General features: G+C 41.2%; 1 protein-coding gene across 5 annotated transcripts in view; it reads left to right on the top strand.

Annotated features, from left to right (window-relative positions):
• SCN8A (sodium voltage-gated channel alpha subunit 8) overlaps positions 1-27,292 on the top strand; it is a 236,825-nt gene that overhangs the window by 159,437 nt on the left and 50,096 nt on the right. For all 5 annotated transcript variants that reach the window (XM_055294788.2, XM_055294786.2, XM_055294789.2 and 2 more), the window contains exons 13-17: positions 2,204-2,336; positions 7,128-7,366; positions 20,446-20,619; positions 23,610-23,966; positions 26,802-27,272. In XM_055294788.2, coding sequence (XP_055150763.1) covers positions 2,204-2,336; positions 7,128-7,366; positions 20,446-20,619; positions 23,610-23,966; positions 26,802-27,272 — 1,374 coding nt within the window. The remainder of the gene's footprint in view (positions 1-2,203; positions 2,337-7,127; positions 7,367-20,445; positions 20,620-23,609; positions 23,967-26,801; positions 27,273-27,292) is intronic.

Raw genomic sequence — 27,292 nt, 5'->3', positions numbered from 1 at the left:
ACATGGCTGCCACCTGTGTTCACTCAAGGCCCTAGGGCTCTACAGTCAGCAGGTGGTGAAGCCAGCCAGGTTTGTGTCCTCCCCTTCAGGGTGGCAAGTCCCCCCAGGTCCCAGGTGGGTCCAGACATATTGTCTGGAAGCCAGGGATTGGAACAAAAAGCCTTAGAGATTTCTTAGCACTTTGGGAGTCCAAGGTGGGTGGATCACCTGAGGCCAGGAGTTTGATACCAGCCTGGCCAACATGGCGAAACCCATCAAGAGGACAGGGACCATGTTGTATGTGTTGTTCACCACTGTATCCACAGCACTTAGCACACAGTAAGTATTTGTTTAAATAAAATTAAATTTTAGCTGGGCGTGGTGGCTCACATCTGTAATCCCAGCATTTTGGAAGGCTGAGGTGGGAGGATCACTTGAGGCCAGGAGTTCCAGACCAGCCTGGATAACATGGAGAAACCCTGTCTTTACTAAAAAATACAAAAATTAGCCGGGTGTGCTTGTGTACGCCTGTGATCCCACCTATTCAGGAGGCGGAGGTGGGAGAATTGCTTGAACCTCAGAGGCAGAGGTTGCAGTAAGCCGAGATCATGCCACTGCATTCCAGCCTGAGCAACAGAGCAGACTCTCTCAAAAAGCAAAAAACAAAAAACCTTAGAGATTTGCCTGATGTTCTATTCTGCAGCTATGCTAGCACTCAAACCACAATACAAAGTCCTTCCTGCTCTTCTCTCCTTTTTCCACAGGCAGGAGGCGTCTTCCTGTGGCTACAACCACAAGTCATTCTTACGTACACAGATGTTAGTATAGTAATGCAGCAAGGAATTCCCAGGGAAATCGTTTTTTTTTCTTGTATTTCTTCTGTAGCTTTGCCAAACGAACAAAACAAACAAGATCCAAATCTGAATCAGTGAAACGGTCTGATGAAACACTTTTTTTTTTTTTTTTTTTGAGATGAGGTCTCTCTGTGTTGCCCAGGATGGTCTCTAACTCCTGGGCTCATGTAATCCTGCCGCCTCCACCACCTGAGTAGCTGGGACTACAGGCTAATGAAACACTTTGATAAGATAAATCATAATCTGCTAGGAACTTTCTTCTGTTCAGTCCTTAAAATCTGAAGATGTTTAGAACAGATGGGCTTTTTGATGTAGCTCTCCAGAGGTAATTATTTTCTTTTTAAAACAGCTAGGATCATTCTCTTACTGATCAGACATATGCTTCTCCAGCCTCATACAATCTCCCCTGTCCTCTGAGGGCTGCCGATTGTCTCTGTCCTCTTACCTTCACCATCTTAGAAGGAAGAGCCAAGTCTACGTGGGTGATATGGTACAGTGAACAGCATGGTTACTAAAGAGCTAGGTTTTAAGCCACCCCATTAAGCCTGAACTGATGTGGAATAGTCACAAGAACGTAAGTCAGGGACATTAAGAAACCCTTTGCTGTAATCTACCATACCGGTTATTGCCCAGGGTGGAGCATGTAATCATATTTTTTATAACAATCTGATTATATTTTCTGCCATTTTTTATTGGGCATTTGAACTCATAAAACTGTGAAAGGGCAAGATAAACATAAGATACAATATATTTAATTAAGATAGCAAAACCTTTCTGTACTTTCTTACAGTGGCTTACAGGAGACCTGGAGCAGATCTTCAACTTGCTAATGTTCAGTTAGGCCCAGATTTGGTATTTGGAAGAGGCAGTTTATTAGAATAATAGTGCTCCTACTCAAGGAAGAAACAGCATCTATAATACTCAGTGTGATCAGGAACTTGACTTTAATGAAATTTCAAATGGAAGTAAATTTGACTTACTTTATCATGTGGACCAATTCTAGCCAAATATTGTGGATTTGAGATTAGGACCAGAAAACTCAGGGTCTACTTCTGATGACAGTACCCCAGGAGGATCTGGTCTTTCTACTCTGTGCTTGGAATGAACCAGGTGAGATGTTTGGGTCCCAGCCAGATTCTTGGGATCATTGTAGATTCACACTGACTTAAATGACTTCATCTTATCACCCATAGAAATAAGGATGAACCATGGCCGATTCATGTCATTCTACTTGTTGAAGTGAATAGGACTGTAGGATCAAAGTTAAAGACTGTAATGAAGATCACACACTGGACTGTCTATCAAGTAAGGCCCAGATTTACCTTTATAGACTTAACTCACTCTATTTGCTTTTTTTTTTTTTTTTTAAGGCTACAACTGAGGTGGAAATTAAGAAGAAAGGCCCTGGATCTCTTTTAGTTTCCATGGACCAATTAGCCTCCTACGGGCGGAAGGACAGAATCAACAGTATAATGAGTGTTGTTACAAATACACTAGTAGAAGGTATGTGCCCTATGATGTCAGTCCAACCTGCTGAGATATAAATATGTAATGTGCATGGTAAATATAATCCCTGTCCCTTGGTCTGAGTTTTGCAAAGACTGTCTCTGAGCTTTAGGAATGGAACCTATTCCTATATAGAAACTAGAATCACAAATTCTCTTCCTAAATTTACATGCAGAGAATCAAATATATGGGCTTCAGATATGCTGCCAGCATTGTACACAGGTAGGTAAGAGATAGGAAAGGACCTGCATGAGTGACCTAGAAGAACTCAAGACCCCTGTCATTGTCATCATGAGGAGTCGGGTGCTGTAAGGCATAAAAGAATGTAGATTGAAGAACTGCAAAGATATAAAATCATAGAATTTCCTTCATGGCCTCTACCCCAAAACATACCTTCCTTTTTTCCTTTTTAACTACTTACAGCCCTTTTGGTTTTCCCTTAAGGAAGAATGTACTGTGCGTTTTGATTGCACCTAGTTCTGTCTCTCTTCAAACACCCCCACATATCCATAAATAAATTTGATGTGTGACTAGGTAAGTTGAAACCCTTCTTACTTTGAGTGCTCCATGCCACAGAGAAAGAGCAACCACTGTTGAATCATAGCACGTCTGCAGTAATGTTGCTGTCAGTGCCTGAGTTCTCTGTATTAGGTGGGTTCTCTATGACACAACCTGGCGTGCTGAGGAATACCTGAAGATTTTCCATTAGGCCACAGTCCCCCTAGCAAAAATCAGCTCCTCTCCAGTTGTGGTCTGTAGTCCAGGATCTGCATGCTTTCTTTAGAGGTAAATTCAGTGACAGATTTCCTCTCCCAAGATTCTGATGGATTCTGCACCTATCTTCTCCGTTGGATTTATGTTGATTTAGCTGAGTTGTCTCATTGTAGATCTAGACTATTCTTGAGGCCTCAAATTGCTGTTCTTCAGAATGCAGATGCCCGGAATAACCAAAGTCCCTGAGACAAGAAAACTCAAAATGGTCCCGGTATCCTTGAGACAAGTTATTTTTTTAGTCATTTAAACCCAGTGCCACTTCTACTCTGTGTGTATGTATATGTGCGTGTGTGTATGTGTGTGTTGGGGAGGGGGTTGCAGTGGAGGGAGAGTCCCTAGAAAAGAATTCTCTAAGGGTGCGTACTTCCCCACATACGTGCAAAGAATGAGACTGTAACTAGACCGACCTTGAGACTATATCAAGTAAAAAAATGAATTAACTGCTTTCACCTGCCTTAACAACCTGCATTTATTCCTGTTTTCTTTAATTACCATCGAGGTTACTGTCTGATAGAACATCTTCAAGCTTCGTAGCTTATACTTTGAGATCGTGGGCAAATAACTGCAGGTCCTAAGAATTCCAAGCTAAGAAATCCTAGCCTAAGAACTTTAGCTAATTTTATTACTCACATAGAGACCAAGACAAGATTTCTCTGGGTATCTGTGGCAGTTGAGAAAGAAAAACTAACAACCTCCAACAGGTACATTTTATTATTGGTAGAGACATCAGAACAGCAGAACTATCAGTATAGTGCAACAGTTATTTATGTATTACTGCATTGGCTTAGCATAGGTCCCAGCAAAAGTAGGTGCTCAAACAATGTTTATCAAGCAGACATTGGCTGTGCTTAGAATGGTAGGAGTGCTGGTGCTGCAGGGCTCCTTTCGGAGGCCTTAGAGCTTTCATCCCTTTACCGAATTGGATACAAACCATTGGGACATTTTAAAATTCTCTTTTCTCCCTCTTCTCCCTGTTCTTTCTCTTTCTGTCCTGCTGTGCTTATTCTCCACCCTTTACCCACCATTCACACACATTAAAAAAAAAATAGATGTAAGGGTAGCTCAGGAGACAGAGACAGATGTAGTTGTGTTCCTGAGTAGGAAGATATTATTCCAGTTCTTTGTCCTCTTTCCTAAGCCCCGATTTTCACGTAGTTTTATCTGTCCTGCCATTTCCTGCTCAGGCATTCCTCCTATCCTCTCCCCTTGTATTTGACCCTTTTGTTGAAGCTGATGGGACAGAACTGCTATAAGCAAAGAGCAATGAATGGCTGACCAGAATCACGTAAGAGGGAATGAAACATCCTTGTCTGTTTAACCATTGGTCCCTCTGTATTTAATGCTTGCTACAGCATTAAAAGCCAGCATTGAATGAATTGCAGTTCTTGCTCTCAGACTTTCAGTTAGGAAACTTTGACATTATTTTAATCCAAAGATTAAAATAATTATTATTTAAAACCCAAGAGGCAGGCTATGACTTACCTAATAGTTTAGAAACCACAGTGGAGAATTCCAGAATCCTGTCAAGAATTAGAAAACCCTTCCTGTTGGTGAAATTGTGAGGTCCTTTCTGAAAACAATTCCCAGTACCCCTGAGGTTGAGACCTAGAGTAACTCTCTGAAAATGTCCAAAAGCAAAGTAAGAGAAACCCCACAAACCTTTGGACATCTCACCCCTACGTGTTAACCCATTCCCCCACGCCAAATACTGGGCCATTCCAGGCATGTGGAACCAGTAACAGTTTGCAAAGTCATAAGTCACTTGATAAGCCTGCTTATTCCCCGAATGATCTTTTCTAGCTCCTGAAGCTCCACATTGTCTTGCTTTTTGTAGGCGTAAAAGATTATCCCGAGGATCTTCCCTTCTCAGTAAATGTGGCTAAGAGATGTCTGGTATCCCTAGAGGAATTTTCTTGGTGCCCTGTAGGGCAGGAAAACCCCTTTTTGCTGTGTGGCAAGACTCAAGACCTAGTTCATTTTAAAACATTACAATTGTGTCAACTGTCATAAATGTGAACAGTCGCAGCTTCAGCCTCCACGTGCCAATGAGCAGCAGTCGTTTGGAGAAGGGAGGAGATAAAAAAGGGAACGGAACTAAATTTCCAAATATGTACTGTAAGAATTTATGGAAATAAGAGAACCTTGTCATTTTCTTTTTTGGGGGAGAAAACTATATTTACCTTAGGAAGGGAGGGAGTTCTCTGAGGAAGAAGCCACAGCAGATTTTCCTCACAGACTTCCTTTCCCACGCAGCCTCCCACGTGGCGCTTACAGGGGTCCTTAAATCTGAAAAACCAAGGCAACCATTTTCTTAGCAACCAGGGAACCAATCAGAAACTCAGCCAAAACCACCTTGTCTAAAATAAAGCATCGCCATCCAGCTGGTTGGAAAAGGGAACGTAGGTTAATTTAAGGCAGCCATCTTGGTTTTGGTGAAATGTTAGGGAATTTTTTTTTTTTTCCTTAAATGATTTGGTAGTGTCAGCAGAATTGGGCAGGGAGAGAGTAGCTGTTACAGCCAACCCTGTAGAATCAATACCTCACATTCTGACAGGTTTTCAAAGTTCACCTCTTAAAAAGCATCCTCTTAGCTCGGGGTCCGTGGAATTTTGTAATCCTGACAGTTGTATTTCATGCTTAATTTGAGGAGAGCTTTGTTATGTAGGGCTTCATACCTAGATTGTTGTAACTGCCAGTTGAGTGTCTGTCTTTGATATCTGATAATTCTTTTGAATCTTTGCTTTGGAAGTGACCTTTGAGATCGTCTAGTCCAATGATTTTTCAGTCTGTGTGTATCAGAGTCCTGGAGTTCTAGGGGAGTGCCTCAGGAGAGGAAGAAATTATCCGAGTGGGCTCTTGCTTCATCTAGGGCAATTCCTGGTGTATTTTATGTATTGGGGGTCATGTGAGATCTTGTTTAAAAATAACACGTTCTGTTTCTAAAAGAGACAGAGAAGATAAGACAAAGGAGAGAAAGAAAAAGGAAAGAAGATGATGATCCAGGGAGGGAAGGAGGAAGAAGCTGTAGAAAGAAAGAGAAAAGCAAAGGATGAGAGCAGGAAAGGGCAAAGGAGCAAGAAAGAAGGAGACAGGAGGAGACAGAACAAGGAAGGAAGGAAGGGTGAAAAGGGGAGAGGAATGTGACTTGTATTTCTAACTCAACCATGAGCTGTGAACTTGTTAAGGGTGGAGACAGTAACTTGTACTTCTTTGAGAACGTAGCAGATGTGTTTTACATGGTGTCTTGGTTGATGATGCTGGTTCTGCTAATGAAGATAATAATAATAGCAAACACTTCCATGGCACTTTCTATCTGCCAGGGTATTCTGGGGCACTTTGTATATATTTTAGCTCTTTAATTCTCACAGCAAATCAAAGTAACTTGTTCAAGGTCCCACAGTTAGCAAGTGTCTGAGCTAATACTTGAACTCAAATATGTCTGGCTTGAGTCCATACTTTTGATGGCTTCTCTGACAATAACTGAATAATACAGTCTATAATAGAATACCTACCATTTATTGAGGATTTACCCTGTGCCAGATACTGTGGTGACTGCTTTACACCAGCATCTAATTTAATCAAACTCACATAAAAATGAGGTTACAGGACTCATTCAGTCCTATAACCTGTGAAGTAGATGCCTTGTTTTACAGCTGAGGCAGCTGAGCAGAGAAGTCAGTTACCTTGCCTGGGATCACACAACTTGTAAGCATTCAAGCCGGTTGAGGCCAGGGAGTCAGACCTGAGAGGCCAAGCTCTTGACCTCTTTGCTCTACTCCCATAACTGATGGCTTGAGTTTCATTTATAACTAGATCATTATTAACAGGGAGGCAACTTGTATAGATCATGCTTCCTCTCCACCTTAGAGAGAAGGAAAACACTTAGGAATGTCAGCACTCAAACAACCTTGATTCCATATTAATAACAGTGATAATGACTGTGAGAGTGAGTAGCGTGTCCCCCTGGTTTTCTTGCTGTGATTGAGGGGCCGTCTTTGTTCTTACTTACTATAGAACTGGAAGAGTCTCAGAGAAAGTGCCCGCCCTGCTGGTATAAATTTGCCAACACTTTCCTCATCTGGGAGTGCCACCCCTACTGGATAAAACTGAAAGAGATTGTGAACTTGATAGTTATGGACCCTTTTGTGGATTTAGCCATCACCATCTGCATCGTCCTGAATACACTGTTTATGGCAATGGAGCACCATCCTATGACACCACAATTTGAACATGTCTTGGCTGTAGGAAATCTGGTAAGATGGAACACTGTCTCCTGATATTAGGATTGGAACCTGTTTTGCCTGTAAGATATCTTTTTCTGGTACTGAAAGCTGGAGTTTCTTTGAAAAGAAAGTAATAGTTAATTGGAAGACAAATGCTTCCACATATGCCAGGACACCAGCTGCTTTTCTGCTCACTGTTGTGATCCCTTTCCTCTTTCTGCAGAACTTTGAAGACGTCATTTAGGAGCTATTGGCAGAAAACCAATGTTGGCGACAGAATGGGAGGCCTGGTACAGTGGGTTGGTTTCAGCAGCCTGAGCCAAGTACTTCTGGATTTTTTCCTCATTCTGTTTCTCACATTGATTCCTGCATTGCTCCAGCAAATCAGTTCCCCTTTCACCTTAAGTAACATCTACCACAAAATAGGGGAGCTCTTACAGTACGCTACATGTAACTATGGATTTGCCTGCTCTGTCAGGCCTTAATTACCTAAATGGGGACTATTTATGGGAAAGTTTTCACTCAGGGCTGGTTTCCCCCTCCAATCCAACTTCTAGGCCATTAAAGTATGTAGTTTAAAAAAAAAACAGATTACAAAGTGTGTATTCTGAAATTAAGTAGTTGTGATTTGAGGATTATGTGCTTTCTTTACTACAAAAATCAGGAGTTAATTGAATTTTGATAGATAGTAAAGAAGTAGTGGCCGGGCGCGGCGGCTCACGCTTGTAATCCCAGCACTTTGGGAGGCCGAGGCGGGCGGATCACGAGGTCGGGAGATCGAGACCACGGTGAAACCCCGTCTCTACTAAAAATACAAAAAATTAGCCGGGCGTAGTGGCAGGCGCCTGTAGTCCCACCTACTCGGAGAGGCTGAGGCAGGAGAATGGCGTGAACCCGGGAGGCGGAGCTTGCAGTGAGCCGAGATTGCGCCACTGCACTCCAGCCTGGGCAACAGAGCGAGACCCCGTCTCAAAAAAAAAAAAAAAAGTAGTGAGAAAGAATCCCCTAGGTCACCTGGGGATTAACTAATTCCTTAGGTGTTAACCACAGGCATGTCCAGATCTGGCTGTTACCGTTTATTAATGATTTGAGCATGATTTCTGCCCAGTTTCTCTTGTGTGTGCTCTCTCACCCTCTCACACACGCACACACACACCACACAGTTTTGACCTTAAGTCCTATTACTATACTATTAGAGCACTACAGTATCATTTTCATTTCTCATTCTGAAAATCACATGGCAAAGAGATCCTTTGTAGCCCATTGTGTTCCCTGGTATACATCCAAGATGATTCTGTGGTCTTTCCAGTCTCCATGTCTGTGGTTGGTGACATGCTCCAGGCTCTCTGCTGTGATTAAACCCTTGTGTGCAGTCCAATGGAATGCCTGTAGTCTTGAAATGGGACACTCCCACAGACTGTCCAAGAAGTCTGCTGACTGGCTCTGAAGGGTGCCTGTTGGTGGGCACATGCTGTGACTGGCTGACACAGTACCTTGGCCATCAAGCAGAATTTTAAGCCTGTCAACAATATCATATAGATATAAGCTTGATTTTAGTAGCCAAGAGTTAAGTAATGAGAAATATGTCTTGATAATTTTTATTGTTGATGTTGGTGGTTCTGTTTTCCCTATAGAGTTTTGTTTTTCTCAAAATCTTTACTTTTCCTTACTTTTTACAGAACCAGTCTTTGATTTTCAAGGGATTTTGAGAGGCTTTTTCACCTATCCCCACTAGAACTCCAGTCAGACCAGGCTAGCAAATAATGTTATTTTTCCTGTCATGAAAATTTAGAGATTTAGGATGACATCTAAATTAGAATTGTAAGTATGCAGGACTTTGCTCAGAACCGTCAGTAAAGAAAGAGGAAATAAGAGAAGGTCGACAGCTAATATTCAGGAACTCCATGAGACAAGCCAACCCAGAACCAAGTTCTAGAATAAGAAAGCTCTTAGGTGGCAAGAGTTTTCAAACGGCAAGTAAATGTACAATTAGCAGTGGGAGGGAGGGTAGTATATGGTCCAGCATACTTTGTACTAGATGTGAGGGTAAAAGGAAAGAAATCAAGAATGGTGCCTAGATGTGGGGGTTTAATAACTGAGGGAAAAGTGGAATGACTGCAAAGGAACTGGCTTGACGTGTAAAATCAGGAGTTCTGTTTTGGACATATTAAGTGTCTGTTCACTGAGTGGAGATGCCAAATAAGGAAGTTGGGTGTGTGCTGGACCTCATGAGTGTTTTCTGAACAATACCAGAAACTCAAAGATATACTTTGCTGCCAGTCAACACGAGCGCTGAGATTGGCAGAAAGAACACAGAATTAGAAGTCAGAAGATTTGGGTTTTCATTCCTATTAAATACCGTATAACCTTAAATAAGTCATTGATTTCTGTCCAGAAATGTTTCGCATCTGTAAAGTTAGGATAATACCATGCCATCATTGGTTGGGAAGATAAAATGAGAACCTATACGGAAGTCTTTGGGATAGCTAAAAGTACCTTATAAATCTTAGGAACTGTGTTAGTATAATTCAATAGGAGAATTTTCAGAGATCTGGAGAATTGGGTAGAGCCTTTGACTGAACCTGAGAATAAGAGGATGGAAAAAAAATGAGACTGACTTGTAAAATAAAGTATGACCTTGTCCTGTGGTTGGAATGTGAGGCTTTTCCTATAGCCCTGATTGTGAGTTAAGTTAAGGGTCTAATTCTCAGGCCCTATTCAAGTTTTGCCAGTGATCCCAGTGGAATCCTCTATAACAAAAGGATGCAGTTTTAGGATTACCCCATTACATGTAGCTATCATATCTCTCTAATTTTCTTCAGCCTGGAGCAGTTCCTCAGTCTTTCCTTGACTTTCATGTCTTGACATTTTGAAGACTACAGGCCATTTGTTATGTAGAATGCCCTCAATGTGGGCTTGTCTGATGCTTCCTTATGATTAGATGCAGGTTCTGCATTTTGGTAGGAATATCAGATAAGTGAGACTATCTTCTTCACGTTATATCTACCAGTTGGCACATAGCTTCCATTTGTCCCACTACTGGTGATGTTCATTAATCACTTGATTAAGGAGGTGTCTGCCAGGCTTTTCATCTGTGAAGTTACGCTTTTCCCATTTACGGTAAGTCCCCACTTAACATCCTCTATAGGTTCTAGGTTCTTGGAAACTGTGACTTTAAGCTAAATGATATGCTGTATAACAAAACCAGTTTTACCATAGGCCAGTTGATATAAACAAGAGTTAAGTTCCTATGGCATATAATACATCATGTGGCTTAAAGTTGCTGTTTTCAAGAACCTATTGAGGACATTAAGTGAGGACTTACTGTATACTTAATAGGTATTTGTGAGGAAGACCGTTTGAAACGATTTAAATTTCCTGTTCATTCAGATTTTGATTTCTTCCTTTATTTATATCAGTATGGATTAATGGTTTTCTATTTTATCTGAGTTATAATCCATTTGATGTTTAGACTTCCTCTGATGTGGCCAGTGGGAATCCCTTCAAGCTGGCTTCTGATCACTTTGACATGTCTTCATCACTTCCTGGCTTTCTGGTACCACAAGGTATTCCAGTCTACTTTTGTGTTTTTCGAATCAGCCATTTCTCAAGAAGCCCTGAGTCTTTTAGTGGAAAAATGGCATTTAGAAGTAGAGATCTAGGCTGAGTATCCCCTGAGGCAGGAGGATCGCTTAAAGTTTGAGACCAGCCTTAGCAACACAATGAGACCCCATCTCTAAAACAAAATAGAAAAAAAAAAAAAAGGAAGAGGTAGAGATCTGAGATCTAGGTATGCATATTGCTATGGGAGCAGCGTGCAGCCCCTCTCAGGACACGATGAGCTATTTATATTGAGCTTGCCGTGGATATTGCAAACCATGAGTTGATCCTGTCACTTCCAGTTCTAATCCAGCACTGCAAGATTCTTTCTAGTTTTCTCCCTTTCTGTATTTGTCACGCCTCCAACAATAAGAAACCTTGTTGCCACTATCTTCGGTATACTTACTTGATCAAAAAGCCACTGTTACCTTTTACAGCTTGGGTACCCTCCTCACCCTGTATAGGCTCTGGGTGCCCCCCACCCCTTCAGCACCCGAGCCGTGTCCTCCATGTGGACACCTGCTCACACTCCTCAGCTTGGAACCCCCACCAGTCCAACTCACACATGGTTTCCACCCTGCTTAGACCCTGATGCCTCGATGCCTCCCAGTAGGCCTTCGCCTGCATGGACATCCTTGTCATCCCACACCAGACTTTCCTCCGACATAGAAGCTCTGTTTATCCTGCACAGACTCTTAACACCCCTCACCAGGCCACCCCTCCTCACCCTGCTCATGCTACCACCTGTCTGTGAACACTCCTGGAAGTTCTCACCTGGCCCAGTGACTTTATCCCAAACTAGGCGACACCCTCCTCACCCTGATGAGCTCTCACACCCTCACTGTCCACCTCCCTGTTTGGACACTTTCCTCACCCCACTCGGGATCTGACACCCCACATCAGGCCTTCCCCTACATGAGTCCCTCCTCAGCTCACCTGGCTCTGGTACCCCTTGTGAGTCTTCCCCTGCGGGGAGTCCCTCCTCAGCCCACTCCGGGATCTTCTCCTGGAGACGGTCTCTTTATCTTGCTTAAGCTCTGACTCTCTCTGCTAAGTCCCCCACCCCCTCAAGTGTGGACGTCCTCCCATCCTACTTGGGCCTCAACACCTATGTGGGGTAGCCACTCATACCACTTCCGACTGCCCATCCTAGACTATCGCCCAAAGCGGATGCCTCTCCTTGGCCCACAGGCTCAGACAGCCCACGCCAGGCTGCTGTCCTACATGGACCTCCTCGCTCCCCTCCATGTCTGACTCTCCTTGCTGGGCCGTGCCCTTCCTGGGGCTCCAGCACTGGGCAGCAGCCTCCCTCTACCGGCATGCCCACCTACAGCCTTCAGGACGGAGTGGTTCACGGGGAAGGGGATGGAAAGAAGAGCTAGGGTTTAATCTGACATGTAAGTTTAAGTTCTCAGATTCTAAGCAAAAGCAAAAAAGCAGAAAGTTATTTTCCTCCTTCACTAAACATAAATGAATGTTATCATTTCTTAATTATAGGTTACCTAGATTTTCAGCTAAAAAGAATTCTTTTCAGGTTTTAATTTTTCTTTCATCTGTGCTTCTATAGCCCCATATGGATACTTCTTTTTAAATACTTGTCACATGATTTTTAGTTATTGTTCTGTCCCCTCCTGGTTGGGTAACCAACCACCTTAATTGGCAGAGGCCTGAGGAAGCCCTTGCAGTTTTTGGTTTTTTTTTTTTATTATACTTTAGGTTTTAGGGTACATGTGCACAATGTGCAGGTTTGTTACATATGTATCCATGTGCCATGTTGTTTTGCTGCACCCATTAACTCGTCATTTAGCATTAGGTATATCTCCTAATGCTGTCCCTCCCTCCTCCCCCCACCCCACAACAGTCGCTCGCCGGAGTGTTATGTTCCCCTTCCTGTGGCCATGAGTTCTCATTGTTCAGTTCCCACCTATGAGTGAGAACATGCAGTGTTTGGTTTTTTGTCCTTGCGATAGTTTACTGAGAATGATGGTTTCCAGCTTCATCCGTGTTCCTACAAAGGACATGAACTCATCATTTTTTATGGCTGCATAGTATTCCATGGTGTATATGTGCCACATTTTCTTAATCCAGTCTATCGTTGTTGGACATTTGGGTTGGTTCCAACTCTTTGCTATTGTGAATAGTGCCGCAATAAACATACGTGTGCATGTGTCTTTATAGCAGCATGATTTATAGTCCTTTGGGTATATACCCAGTAATGGGATGGCTGGGTCAAATGGTATTTCTAGTTCTAGATCCCTGAGGAATCGCCACACTGACTTCCACAATGGTTGAACTAGTTTACAGTCCCACCAACAGTGTAAAAGTGTTCCTATTTCTCCACATCCTCTCCAGCACCTGTTGTTTCCTGACTTTTTAATGATGGCCATTCTAACTGGTGTGAGGTGGTATCTCACTGTGGTTTTGATTTGCATTTCTCTGATGGCCAGTGATGATGAGCATTTTTTCATATGTTTTTTGGCTGCATAAATGTCTTCTTTTGAGAAGTGTCTGTTCATGTCCTTCGCCCACTTTTTGATGGGGTTGTTTGTTTTTTTCTTGTAAATTTGTTTGAGTTCATTGTAGATTCTAGATATTAGCCCTTTGTCAGATGAGTAGGTTGCAAAAATTTTCTCCCATTCTGTAGGTTGCCTGTTCACTCTGATAGTAGTTTCTTTTGCTGTGCAGAAGCTCTTTAGTTTAATTAGATCCCATTTGCATTTGTCAATTTTGGCTTTTGTTGCCATTGCTTTTGGCGTTTTAGCCATGAAGTCCTTGCCCACGCCTATGTCTTGAATGGTATTGCCTAGGTTTTCTTGTAGGATTTTAATGGTTTTAGGTCTAACATTTAAGTCTTTAATCCATCTTGAATTAATTTTTGTATAAGGTGTAAGGAAGGGATCCAGTTTCAGCTTTCTACATATGGCTAGCCAGTTTTCCCAGCACCATTTATTAAATAGGGAATCCTTTCCCCATTTCTTGTTTTTGTCAGGTTTGTCAAAGATCAGATAGTTGTAGATATGCGGCATTATTTCTGAGGGCTCTGTTCTGTTCCATTGATCTATGTCTCTGTTGTGGTACTGGTACCACGCTGTTTTGGTTACTGTAGCCTTGTAGTATAGTTTGAAGTCAGGTAGCGTGATGCCTCCAGCTTTGTTCTTTTGGCTTAGGATTGACTTGGCGATGCGGGCTCTTTTTTGGTTCCATATGAACTTTAAAGTAGTTTTTTCCAATTCTGTGAAGAAAGTCATTGGTAGCTTGATGGGGATGGCATTGAATCTATAAATTACCTTGGGCAGTATGGCCATTTTCACGATATTGATTCTTCCAGCCCATGAGCATGGAATGTTCTTCCATTTGTTTGTATCCTCTTTTATTTCATTGAGCAGTGGTTTGTAGTTCTCCTTGAAGAGGTCCTTCACATCCCTTGTAAGTTGGATTCCTAGGTATTTTATTCTCTTTGAAGCAGTTGTGAATGGGAGTTCACTCATGATTTGGCTCTCTGTTTGTCTGTGATTGGTGTACAAGAATGCTTGTGATTTTTGTACATTGATTTTGTATCCTGAGACTTTGCTGAAGTTGCTAATCAGCTTAAGGAGATTTTGGGCTGAGACAGTGGGGTTTTCTAGATATAGAATCATGTCATCTGCAAACAGGGACAGTTTGACTTCCTCTTTTCCTAATTGAATACCGTTTATTTCCTTCTCCTGCCTGATTGCTCTGGCCAGAACTTCCAGCACTATGTTGAATAGGAGCGGTGAGAGAGGGCATCCCTGTCTTGTGCCAGTTTTCAAAGGGAATGCTTCCAGTTTTTGCCCATTCAGTATGATATTGGCTGTGGGTTTGTCATAGATAGCTCTTATTATTTTGAGATACATCCTATCAATATCTAATTTATTGAAAGTTTTTAGCATGAAGGGTTGTTGAATTTTGTCAAAGGCCTTTTCTGCATCTATTGAGATAATCATGTGGTTTTTGTCTTTGGTTCTGTTTATATGCTGGATTACATTTATTGATTTGCATATGTTGAACCAGCCTTGCATCCCAGGGATGAAGCCCACTTGATCATGGTGTATAAGCTTTTTGATGTGCTGCTGGATTCGGTTTGCCAGTATTTTATTGAGGATTTTTGCATCAATGTTCATCAAGGATATTGGTCTGAAATTCTCTTTTTTGGTCTGGGACAGTCCTTGTCAACAGGTACGAGTTGATCACCCTAACTGGAGATGTGGGATGCAGGACTTTCAGTGTGAAAAGTGGCAAACCAGGATGAGTTACTTACATTCTGGTGACTGAGTTCGTAAGGAACCATTATTTTTCATGGTCACATTTTTTTTTCATGTCTCCATTGCAGTACACATAGAACTTTTAATCAAATTGAATTTGATTAACTTTGGGCGAAGATCTACTACAGAACAGGAGCTGACAAGCCCTTTTCTGAGCACAAAGAGAGGAGCATGCCATACGCTCATCACTTTCAAATAAGCTAAATTTTATCTGCAAATGCAATTAGGGCTGAAGGAGGTGTGTGACTTCTCCCCAGACCCCATAGTGACGCCCAAGTGAAATATACCCCAATCTTAGGACTATATAGGCCTTACTTGTTGACGTAGCATTACAGGTTATCAGGCATATGACCACGGGCTTGTCCAAACTAGACTAGGCGTGGCTCATGCCTGTCATCCCAGCTCTTTGGGAGGCCAAGGTGAGAGGATTACTTGAGCTTAGAATTTCAAAGCTGCGGTGAGCTATGATCATGCCACTACATTCCAGCCTGGGCGACAGAGCAAGACCCTATCTCAAAAAACAAAACACAACAAAACCCAAACTAGAAAGATATGACGACTGTGAATTCAGAGTATTTTATAGAGAATAGAGAACCATTGTTTTATAGAATATTCTGAGGAGATCAGGACTCCTTTATATTCTTAAATATAAGTGCTATGTCTATTGATATTTATCATATTTGAAGTTAAAACTGAGAAAATTTCTAAACATTCATTTTGTAATTAAAGAACTACAATAATATAGCTAGGTGAGTCCCAGCTACTTAGGAGGCTGAGGCAGGAGCATGGCTTGAGGCCAGGAATTTGATGCCGAAGCTCCAGGAACACGGCTGTGAATAGCCATTGCTTTCTAGCCTGGGCAATATAGTGAGACCCCATCTCTACAAAAATAAAAAAATTAACCAGACATGCAGCTCATCCCTATAATCCCAGCTACTCAAGATGCTGAGATGGGAGGATCACTTGAGCTCAAGATTTCAAGACTATCCTGGACAACATAACAAGACCCCATCTGTAAAATAAATAAGTAAATATCACAATAATATACCTATTACACATGAACATAAATATTGGTGTGGGGAAACTATATTTTTTAAGAAAAACTGGAAGAATGGCATTGTTCGACATTTTGCAAATATCTTTCATGTCTGGTTGGTTGGTTGGTTGGTTGGTTGGTTTTTTGAGGCAGAGTCTCACTCTGTTGCCTAGGCTGGAGTGCAGTGGCACAATCTCGGCTCACTACAACCTCCGTCTCCCAAGTTCAAGCGATTCTTCTGCCTCAGCCTCCAGAATAGCTGGGATTATAGGTGCCCGCCACCATGCCTGGCTAATTTTTGTATTTTTAGTAGAGACGGAGTTTCACCATGTTGGCCAGGCTGGTCTCGAACTCCTGACCTCAGGTGATCCACCCACCTGGGCATTCCAAAGTGCTGGGATTATAGGCATGAGCCACCGTGCCCGGCCTCATGTCTGGTTTAATAGAAGATAGTTAGATTCTCTTTTTCTGCTTCTACATTCAGTCTGTTGTGATATGTTATTTTAGCTAAAGTATAGGAAGAAAAGCTTGCCTCACACAGATATGTACAGTAGTCCTCTCTTATCCAAGGGGGATACATTCCAAGGCCCCCAGTGGATGCCTGAAACCTCAGTTAGTACCCAGCCATACACACACACATACACACACATATACACATATATGTATGTATCTATGTATATGTGTGTATGTGTGTGTATATATATACGTGTGTGTATATGTACAGCCACGTACCACATAACAACATTTCTGTCAGTGACAGACTGTATGTCTGACAGTGATACCATAAGATTATAATGGAACATATATAAAAACTTGTTATATGCCATTTGATATTGGCCTTGCAGGTCAAGTAAGGGAAATGATTGATGTTAAGTAAAGGTGCTGGGACATCTGGCTTTCCACATTAAATATATATATATATATGAAAAAATATATGTAAGTCCTAGGTTTGTGTAAGTACACTCTTTAATGTTTATACAGTGACTAAATTGCCAGCAACACATTTCTCAGAACATATCCCTATCGTTAAGCAATGCATGACCATACTGTGTTTTGTGAATCTGTTAACCAAGATGGCTACTAAGTGGCTAAAGGGCAAGTAGTTCATACAGCATGGATACACTGGACAAAGGGATGATTCACATCCTGGGAGGGATAGAGCAGGACAGCTCAAGAGTTCATCATGCTACTCAGAACAGTATGCAATTTAAAACTTACGAATTGTTTTTCTAGAATTTTTCATTTAATATTTTTGGACTGTAGTTGATGGTAGCTAACTGCAACTGCAGAAAGCAAAACCACAGATGGGGGGTACTTCTGAAGTTGGAAAAGAGAGGACCATGTGCTTCCTGAGAGGGTCTTAGGGACTCCAAGGATCCTCAACTACCCTTTGAGAACTGCTGCATAAGAACATAAATTCTAAAGTGAATATTTGATGACATTCAGGAGAACAACACTGTCTTAGTAATGTTACCACAACAGAGTACCATAGACCGGGTAATTTATAACAGACAGAAATTTATTTGGCTGACATTTCTAGAGACTGAAAAGTACAAGGGCATGGTGCCAGTACCTGGTGAAGGCCTTTGTGCTACATCATCCCATGGTAGAAGGCCAAAGGGCAGAAGAAGCTAACAGTGAGAGAGCAAGAGAGGGCCAAACTTGCTTTTATCACAAAGCCCACTCTTGCCATAACCAGCCCGCTCCTGCAATAACATTAATCCACTCATGATGGCAGAGTCCTCACATGACCTAATTACCTCTTATCAGACCTTGCTGCCCAACACTGTTGCATTGGGGATTAAGTTTTAATACATGAACTTTGGGGGACACATTCAAACCATAGCAGACACTTATATATAATTGCTGATACACTGCATGTAATTCTTCCCTTTCTCCTCTTTGAGAAGCATATCACAGTGCAAACAAGAGCATCATAGGATAACCTTAAATCTGCTCTTCACAATTTTTAAAAAAGCAATTCCTTCACACAGCTAATAGTTATAGATGTATTTTGACACACACCCAACTGATGGCAACACACCATGTGTTGAAGCAACATGGTGGCTGACCTCTGTCACAGACGATTCCTGATGCCTGGGGCCGTTCATCCTGGTGATAGGCAACACCACGTAACTGTGTCATTGTTGATTTCCCTTAGGAGCCAGAGTTCCCACAGTGTAGATATTCCGTGGTCAATCAGCCAGTGCTTGTTCATGAGCACTTCCTGTGTGTTTAACAGGAACCAGTGGGATAACAAATCAAGTCTCTACTTGGCGTGTGTTAGGCAGGCTAGCATTTCTATGTGGAGAAACCTCCGATGGGTTTACACTAAGAGTGAAATGTATGTCAGGATTTGATGAGCTGTCTGTACTTTCCCTGAACTCACTTGGAGGGATGTTCCATCTATAGATGCTTAACTTGTACTATGAACTTTGATATTACTTAACTGGATCTCTTTGTGGAATTTTTTTTTCAATTTCAGAATATTGCATCTTCAATTTAGAAACATGAGGAACTACAGAAAAGCATATGAACACCAAAAACCTGTAGCCCACTTACCCGTTTTGATGTATTTCAGTCATCATTCTGTTTTTTTTATTGCTGTTCATTAATTCAATATATTTCCAAACAGCATCTATAATCTAAGTATTTTTTACTATTTTTAAATTTGTCCTCAGACTATATCTTCAGTTTTCCTTAAACTGTTTCATATGGAAACTTGGTAAACAGGTAGTTACAAGTACTAATATATTATGACAGTTTTAAATCTATTGTAAAAATAAGTCCTCTCCTCTAAAAACATAATATTCAATAAGAATCTGTTATTATATGGTTAGCCTAGAATGAAGGTATTGGTTTTGTCAAAACTGGCATTCATGGGATTTGACTTTCATCCTCCATATCACCTCCTAATGCCTGCAGGATACAGAAGGCATCGGGAAGTGCAGGCACTCTGTCAGCAGAAAAATGGGAGATGGGTAACATAGGGAAGATGTCATTTTTGCACACAATAAGCTACAAATCTAAAACATTTATTACGTCATTGATTATCATATTGAAAAAAATTAAAAGGAAGCACCAAAGTCTCCAACAATAGGAAAATTCTTTGAGGATATGTTTACCCAATAGAATTTTGTTCATTATTCATTTATTTATTTATTATTTATTTATTTATTTATTTATTTGATAGGGCTTGCTCTGTCGCCTGTGCTGGAGTGCAGTGGCACGATCCGCTGCACTCCAGGTTGGCTCACTGCAACCTCTGCCTCCCGGGCTCAAGTGATTCTCTCACCTCAGCCTCCCGAGTCCCTGGCGCACACCACCATGCCCGACTAATTTTTGTATTTTTTGTAGAGACGGGTTTTCACCATGTTGCCCAGGCTGGTCTCAAACTCCTGGACTCAAGCGATCTGCCTGCCTCGACCACCAGAAGTTTTGGTATTATAGGAGTGAGCCATCGTGCCCAGCCACCAGTAGAATTTTACACAGGCAGTAAGAGTGAGAGTTGGGAGAACTGTGTAGCAACGTGGATAGACTTAACGATAAGTGAAAAATCAGGCCCAAGATATTATGTATTCTATGATTTTCCAACTCTGTCAAAATACATGTGTATTTGAAAAAAAAACCAGAAAGAGAATACATAAAAATGATAGTTGTATGCAAGGTGGTGAGATTATAGATATTATTTGCTATATTTTGCACATTTTGGCAATATTGTATGCTTTTACACCTTGCGACAAATGTCTAGGTTTGGTAAGATATAATGTCAAATTAGCATTAATACTTTATTTTTCTAATCTAATTATAACGCGAGTGTTTTTTTAAGCAAACATCACAAGTATTATATACATTCAAAATGACTGCTGACCCTTTGAAAGGAGTCGCCTTGTGTAATATTGCCATTGCTTAGCATATTTTCTCAACTGCACTCTTGAACAGTTTAAATTGAGTGGTTCTGGCGACAAAGATGGGAACTTTGGGGCTGGGGACTTCATTCAGGAGGAAAAGAAGATTTTCCTGCATCAGGTGGGGTTCTCATGGGACATCCAGGTATTGATATCTTCAGATGCAGAATTTAACTAAAGTTAACTCTTGAGGTTTCTTGGACATGTTGTATTCAAAAATAATGATAAAGGCATTCTCTTTCTACTATTTATTTTTCTTACCCCCTGCATCCCCCTATTTAGGTTTTCACTGGAATTTTCACAGCGGAAATGTTCCTGAAGCTCATAGCCATGGATCCCTACTATTATTTCCAAGAAGGTTGGAACATTTTTGACGGATTTATTGTCTCCCTCAGTTTAATGGAACTGAGTCTAGCAGACGTGGAGGGGCTTTCAGTGCTGCGATCTTTCCGATTGGTATTCCATGTTTCTCCAATTTCTTTTAACGTTTCCTATCTTGCAGCTACTAGAAAGAGTTCTGCATAAATTAATTTGATGATTTAAAAATATATATTAGCTGTATTTTACTCCCAATTCCAGTTATTTGGCTTAGCTACTAAAATACTGAAAACTTTCCTAAAATACCTGGTATGGAAGTTAGTTGTTAAAAATCAATAAGCAAACAGAAATCAATTTTAAGAAGCTCTTTAGAAAATGCTGCTTAATCTAAGAGATGTCTAAGATGATAAGTGAAAAATAAGACCCAAGATACTAGATGAAGAAAATGAACTCCCCCAAGGCCCAGTGTGAGGTCTAATTTGGGTTTGCTAGTGAATCTATTTTTTTTATCCGAACATCTCCTTGAAATGGCAAGAATTTCTCCTTGTTCAAAGATGACTTTCTTCATTTCTTCTATCATGGTGGCCCTTCCAAAAAATGAGAATAAAATGTTTTTTAATACAGATGGTCCCCAACTTATGATGGCTCAACTTACAATTTTTCAGCTTTACATTCTGCAAAACAGCAATGCACGTTCAGTAGAAACCACACTTTGAGTACCCATACAACCATCCTGTTTTTCACTTTCAGTATAGTATTCAATAAATTACATGAGATATTCAATACTTTATTATAAAATGGGCTTTTGTTAGATGATTTTGGCCAACTGTAGGCGAATGTAAGTGTTCAGAGCATGTTTAAGGTAGGCTAGGCTGAGATGTGATGTTCAGTAGGTTATGTATATTAAATGCTTTTTTTTACTTACAGCAGTTTCAACTTACAATGTGTTTATTGGGACATAACCCCATCATAAGTCACGGAGCACCTGTATTATACTGAAATTAGTTGTTGAACATTGGCTTTATTTTCCATATCATTAGCTAAAAAGGAGTTTGTATTAATGTATTTGAAGAAGTTAGTGTTTAAGTTACTAAAATGACTCTGAAAGAATAGTTAATGGTATCTTCAAAAACAGCTGTCTGTAAACATAAGCGTGATATCCTGATTAACTCCTCTGAGAAACTGAGTTACCCTGGGGGTATCCCACTCAGACAAAGGTCACTACTGCTTCCCTGGCATTAGAATTGGCTCAGGTTTTTCACTCCCTATTGGGAAAATAAGCACTTGCAACTCAGAAGGTTTAAGGTTTCTTCATTGAGATATTCAGCAGTTCTAAGAAAGAGAATTGGAAAAAGTGAAACTATTTGTAAAATAGAGATTTCACTCAGTCAAAGTCACAAATAACTGCCAAATTTCTGAAACCTCTGTTTACTACCCTTTGGTTAGGATCCAGTCCACAGTGGACTTTTTTGAGAATAGTTATTATCTAAGTGACAAAAGAAAGGATTGAGAGTAGCCTTAGAACTTATATTCTTAATAAATTAAAAAGCCACTCAGTTGAAAACAATGTGAGTGGCCCAGATGTATGCATATAGGGTAACACCTGGTAAATCTTTAACTCTCTGATAAGACAACTTTTCAATTACAGAAAAAGTTCAAAGTGTGCTGTTGCCTTCTACCAAAATTCCTATTACATTCTATGTTAGTTATTTGTTAGCTTATGACATCTAATGATGATCTCGTAATTACAATTTTATTGGCCACACTGCCATAGCCTTTACGCATTATAATTCTCAGGCTGGGCCAGACTCAGTGGCTCACACCTGTAATCCCAGCACTTCAGGAGGCCAGGGTGGGCACATCACTTGAGGTCAGGAATTTGAGACCAGCTTGGCCAACGTAGTGAAACCCCATCTCTACTAAAAATACAAAAATTAGCCGGGTGTGGTGTTGCATGCCTGTAATACCAGCTACTTGGGAGGCTGAGGCAGGAGAATCACTTGAACCCAGGAGGCGGAGGTTGTAGTGAGCCGAGATCACGTCGCTGCACACCAGCCTGGGCGACAGAGTGAGACTCTGTCTCAAAAATAAATAAATAAATAAATAAATAAATAAATAAATAAATAAATAACAGGCTGTTAGCCAAGATCTTGTAATTATTTATTACAGAATACAGATATTTCATGATTGACAGGTACTAAAAGTTCTGTCCTCTGAATAACAGTATAGGCTCTTTTCTTTTTTTTTTCTTAGAGATAGTCGCATTCTGCTGCCCAGGTTGAAGTGCAGTGGCATGATCTCGGCTCACCTCAACCTCCACCTCCCAGGTTCAAACGATTCTCATGCCTCAGCCTCCCAAGTAGCTGGGATTACAGGCCTGCACCACCACACTTGGTTAATTTTTGTATTTTTTATTGGAGACGGCATTTCACCATGTTGTCCAGGCTGGTCTCGAACTCCTGGCCTCAAGTGATCCACCTACCTCAGCCTCCCAGATGCTAGGATTACAGGCATGAGCCACTGCACCTGGCCAGTATAGCCTCTTTTCATAAGATGACTGATGTATGTGGAACTGCCCCCGTTTGAGAGTTGTGCTTTTCCTTCAAGTTATTCCAAGCATATCACAACGGTTTTTTTTTAATCAGCCATTGATTATTTATTGGCAAGCAAAATAGATATTTAGAATTTTTTAATGTTTGCTTTTTTAAGGAGATAGATTTTTTTTTAAACTGTCCTTCCCATGCTAGTCTTTTGGTTTCCTACAAATCACGTTTTCTTTCACTTGTCCTGTGAGAAGTCAAGGGAAAATTAGTAGGAAAGGGATATGTTCATGTGTGGGTTTTCAAAAAGCAGATTGACTCAGATCTAAAGTACGGGACTAAGGCAGTATTCCTGGTTTCTAGTTACAATTTTTTCAGCTACTCTGAAATCAATCAGTTTTCCCTTATTTATGTCTCAGTTTCTCCCCATTTAGTCTGAGACACTGTTAGAAAGTCCTGGGAATTTTCCAAGGGTGCTCAACATATTTAATCTGATCTTACTAATTTTATGTTTTTATTTTAGCCATGTGGTGAGAAAATTGATTGAGTATCATTTATTTTTTTGTTTGGGTTTTTTTTTTTCCTTAGCTCCGAGTCTTCAAATTGGCCAAATCCTGGCCCACCCTGAACATGCTCATCAAGATTATTGGAAATTCAGTGGGTGCCCTGGGCAACCTGACACTGGTGCTGGCCATTATTGTCTTCATCTTTGCCGTGGTGGGGATGCAACTCTTTGGAAAAAGCTACAAAGAGTGTGTCTGCAAGATCAACCAGGACTGTGAACTCCCTCGCTGGCATATGCATGACTTTTTCCATTCCTTCCTCATTGTCTTTCGAGTGTTGTGCGGGGAGTGGATTGAGACCATGTGGGACTGCATGGAAGTGGCAGGCCAGGCCATGTGCCTCATTGTCTTTATGATGGTCATGGTGATTGGCAACTTGGTGGTTAGTACTAATTTGTAGATATTTTCGTTCTACACCCTGAATATTCTACCCTTGGCCCGGAAGCCCAAGTCCTTCTACTGCTTAGTCCTTCTACTACCCGTCATGTTTGTTGATTTTTATTCTTTCCTGGTCCAGAAACCCTAAGGTACAAATGAAGGAGAGGAGACAGATACTTACAGAGTGCCTGCTTAGTCATGACCCCCACAACTTGTCAACCCTTTTCCTAGAGTTAGGAAAGCAAACTCAGCAAAATTAAGTGACTTTCCCAAATAAATATAGGGCTTATATTTGAACCTAGACTTCAAAGTCTGTGCCCGTTCGCCTGCAGAAGCCTTCCTTTTTCTTAATCACAATTTCTCATCTTTGGTGCTATTGACATCTTGGGCTGGATAATTCTTTGTTGTGGACTGTCCTGTGCATTGTAGGATTCAGCGGCATCCCTCCTGGCCTCTACCCACTAGATGCCAGTAGCATCCTCAGAGCTGTGACAACCAAAAATGTCTCCAGACATTGCCAGATGTCCCCGGGGGGCAAAATTGCCCTCCATTGAGAGCCACTGCTCTAAACCGTCTTAGAGTTTTATTTAATTTATATAAATGACAAATCACTTTATTGCTTTACTTTGATCTGTCCACCTGCCCTCTTCTACCTCTGTCTTTAGAAGAGTCACCAACAGATCTTAACACCTTGTTTCTTAAAGTGTGATCTGAGGACTAGCAGCAACAAGATCACTTGAGAGTGTGTTAGAAATGCAGAATTCTAGGCCCCAAATCAGAACTACTGAATCAGAATCTGCATTTTTAACAAGATCCTTGTGTGACTCAAAAGTACACTAAAGTTTGAGAAAGGACTATCTTACAGATCAGGCCCCTAATCCCACCTGCAAGTGTAGGGCAAAGAGAACTGGAAGAAGACAAGCTTATCTGTCCCTTACACGCTCATCCACATGAGTTCTCTTCCTTTTTCTGCCATAGAGAAGCATGACAGTAAAAGGCTCCTACTCATCAGCCTCCAAACCAGCTACAGCTATTCTGTTCTTCCATTTGACCTACAAAAAAATCGCTACTGTAATGTTTAATTTCTTCTGTTCTCCACTCCCAGCCACCTTTCCCTCAGTCCCAATCCCTCTAGTCTTCTCACTACTTCAGCGACTATAACAATGGCTTCCCGGTATGTAGCATGATCAGCATTCCCAAGCTCTGACTTTGCCATGCTTTCTTCACTCTCCTGTTCTTATTTGTCTCAAAGAGATCTCCCCATGGCTGTCTCCAGATACCTGAGCACTTGACAAAAATTAGCTGTTACCACTAACCCCTGATGACACTTTTCAGGTTCCCCTTTGCTCAGTAGTCCTTCTGCCCATCTAGTTTCTAGGAACCTATAACTTTGGAGTATTTTCTGTCTCTTTTCTCTCCACTCCCAGCAAATATCTGATGTGTCTTAAATGCATCTTTCTTCATAGTATTTCTGTGGATATCTTTCTTCATAGTATCTAAGATCTGCCCCTTCCTTTGCATTTCTATAATTCATTCAGTACTTTATAAAAATGTGGTCTCAAGACCACCTGCATCATAATTACACAAATTTCACTCACAAAAAAAGGCCAAGTCCCAGGCTCTATACCAAGTCTACTGAATCCAGATATCTTTAGAGTAGGCTAAGGAAATATTTTTAACAAACATCCACACCCCTCACTCCCTGAGATTCTAATGCATGCTAAGATTTGGGATTTCTGTAGCCTAATCCAGACCCTTATCAATGCATGCATGTAACAGCCTCCTAACTTCTGCCCTTCCCCTCTGTATGTAGTTAGTCTGAATGACTTTTTCAAATCTCCGTCATCATCTGTGACTCCTTTACTCAAGAACCAGTAGTGGATGTAATTAAATAAAATTCAGATCCCTCAGCCTGGCCTTCAAAGCCCTCTCCAACTCACCCGCATTTTACCAACCATATTCCTTTTTAACTCTACAAATGGTGCAGATATTCCAAACACTTATAGTTCATTTATTGTTTCCACCCTCCCACTCTGCACATGACTGTTATCTCCTCCTAAAATGTATGCCTTACTCTTCTTCCCAAGTATGACAAAGTAAGGACCAAGTGTAAATCAAGAAGTGAGCACCTCTCCCACTCCTAAAAAGTAAGTCTTAATAAAAATAAATTAATTAATCTTAATGTTCAATGTAGTAAAATAGGAGATTAAGACAAAAATAAATAAACTTGTATCTGATGGCTTGACATTTGGCTATGCAAAAGAATATAAAAGTCACCATCACTGTCTTGCTAAAGCAATTTTATTTTTATAAATGTTAGGAAAACAAAATTTGTTCTTAAAATATGATGACATGAAGTGTGTTTCAGTTCTACCTTCTTGGTTTTTTTGTGTGAAAGGATGGCACTTCAAGCCTAATTTTTTTTCTGATGTGGGTCCTCTAAGAACTCTGCTCATGAATACGTGGCATCTATGCACTTTGTGACACTCCCCAATAATGTATATTCACCTTTTTATTTTGGGGAAATGTCCTTCCAAAATGGATACAGCCTTCGTTTTTTCTGATTATAAGAGAAGTAATATATTTTCGGGTACATATATATGTATGTAAAACTATAAAAGACCCAAGAAAAGAGGTGCTAAACTCCTTGTATTACAACCAAAACCAAACACATTCCCACCTGGTAACATGAGCATTAAAATACTATGTGGGCCAAACACAACACAACAGAGCCTCTTTGAGTCTGTCACGTGAAGTCCGTTGGCTTCCAGTTTGCAACCCTGAGTTCGGTGGATAACTTTTCTACATTTGTTCCTTTTTTCCAATGCTACTGGCATAGGTGCTGAACCTGTTTCTGGCCTTGCTCCTGAGCTCCTTCAGTGCAGACAACCTGGCTGCCACAGATGACGATGGGGAAATGAACAACCTCCAGATCTCAGTGATCCGTATCAAGAAGGGTGTGGCCTGGACCAAACTAAAGGTGCACGCCTTCATGCAGGCCCACTTTAAGCAGCGTGAGGCCGATGAGGTGAAGCCTCTGGATGAGTTGTATGAAAAGAAGGCCAACTGTATCGCCAATCACACCGGTGCAGACATCCACCGGAATGGCGACTTCCAGAAGAATGGCAATGGCACAACCAGTGGCATTGGCAGCAGCGTGGAGAAGTACATCATTGATGAGGACCACATGTCCTTCATCAACAACCCCAACTTGACTGTGCGGGTACCCATTGCTGTGGGCGAGTCTGACTTTGAGAACCTCAACACAGAGGATGTTAGCAGCGAGTCGGATCCTGAAGGCAGCAAAGATGTAAGGTCCCAGCCTAGAAA

The sequence above is a fragment of the Symphalangus syndactylus genome, chromosome 10 (genome assembly GCF_028878055.3).
Source record: "Symphalangus syndactylus isolate Jambi chromosome 10, NHGRI_mSymSyn1-v2.1_pri, whole genome shotgun sequence".
Lineage (NCBI taxonomy): Eukaryota > Metazoa > Chordata > Mammalia > Primates > Hylobatidae > Symphalangus > Symphalangus syndactylus.
The sequence above is the reverse complement of the archived record's forward strand: the minus strand, read 5'-3'. Positions and strand labels throughout refer to the sequence as shown.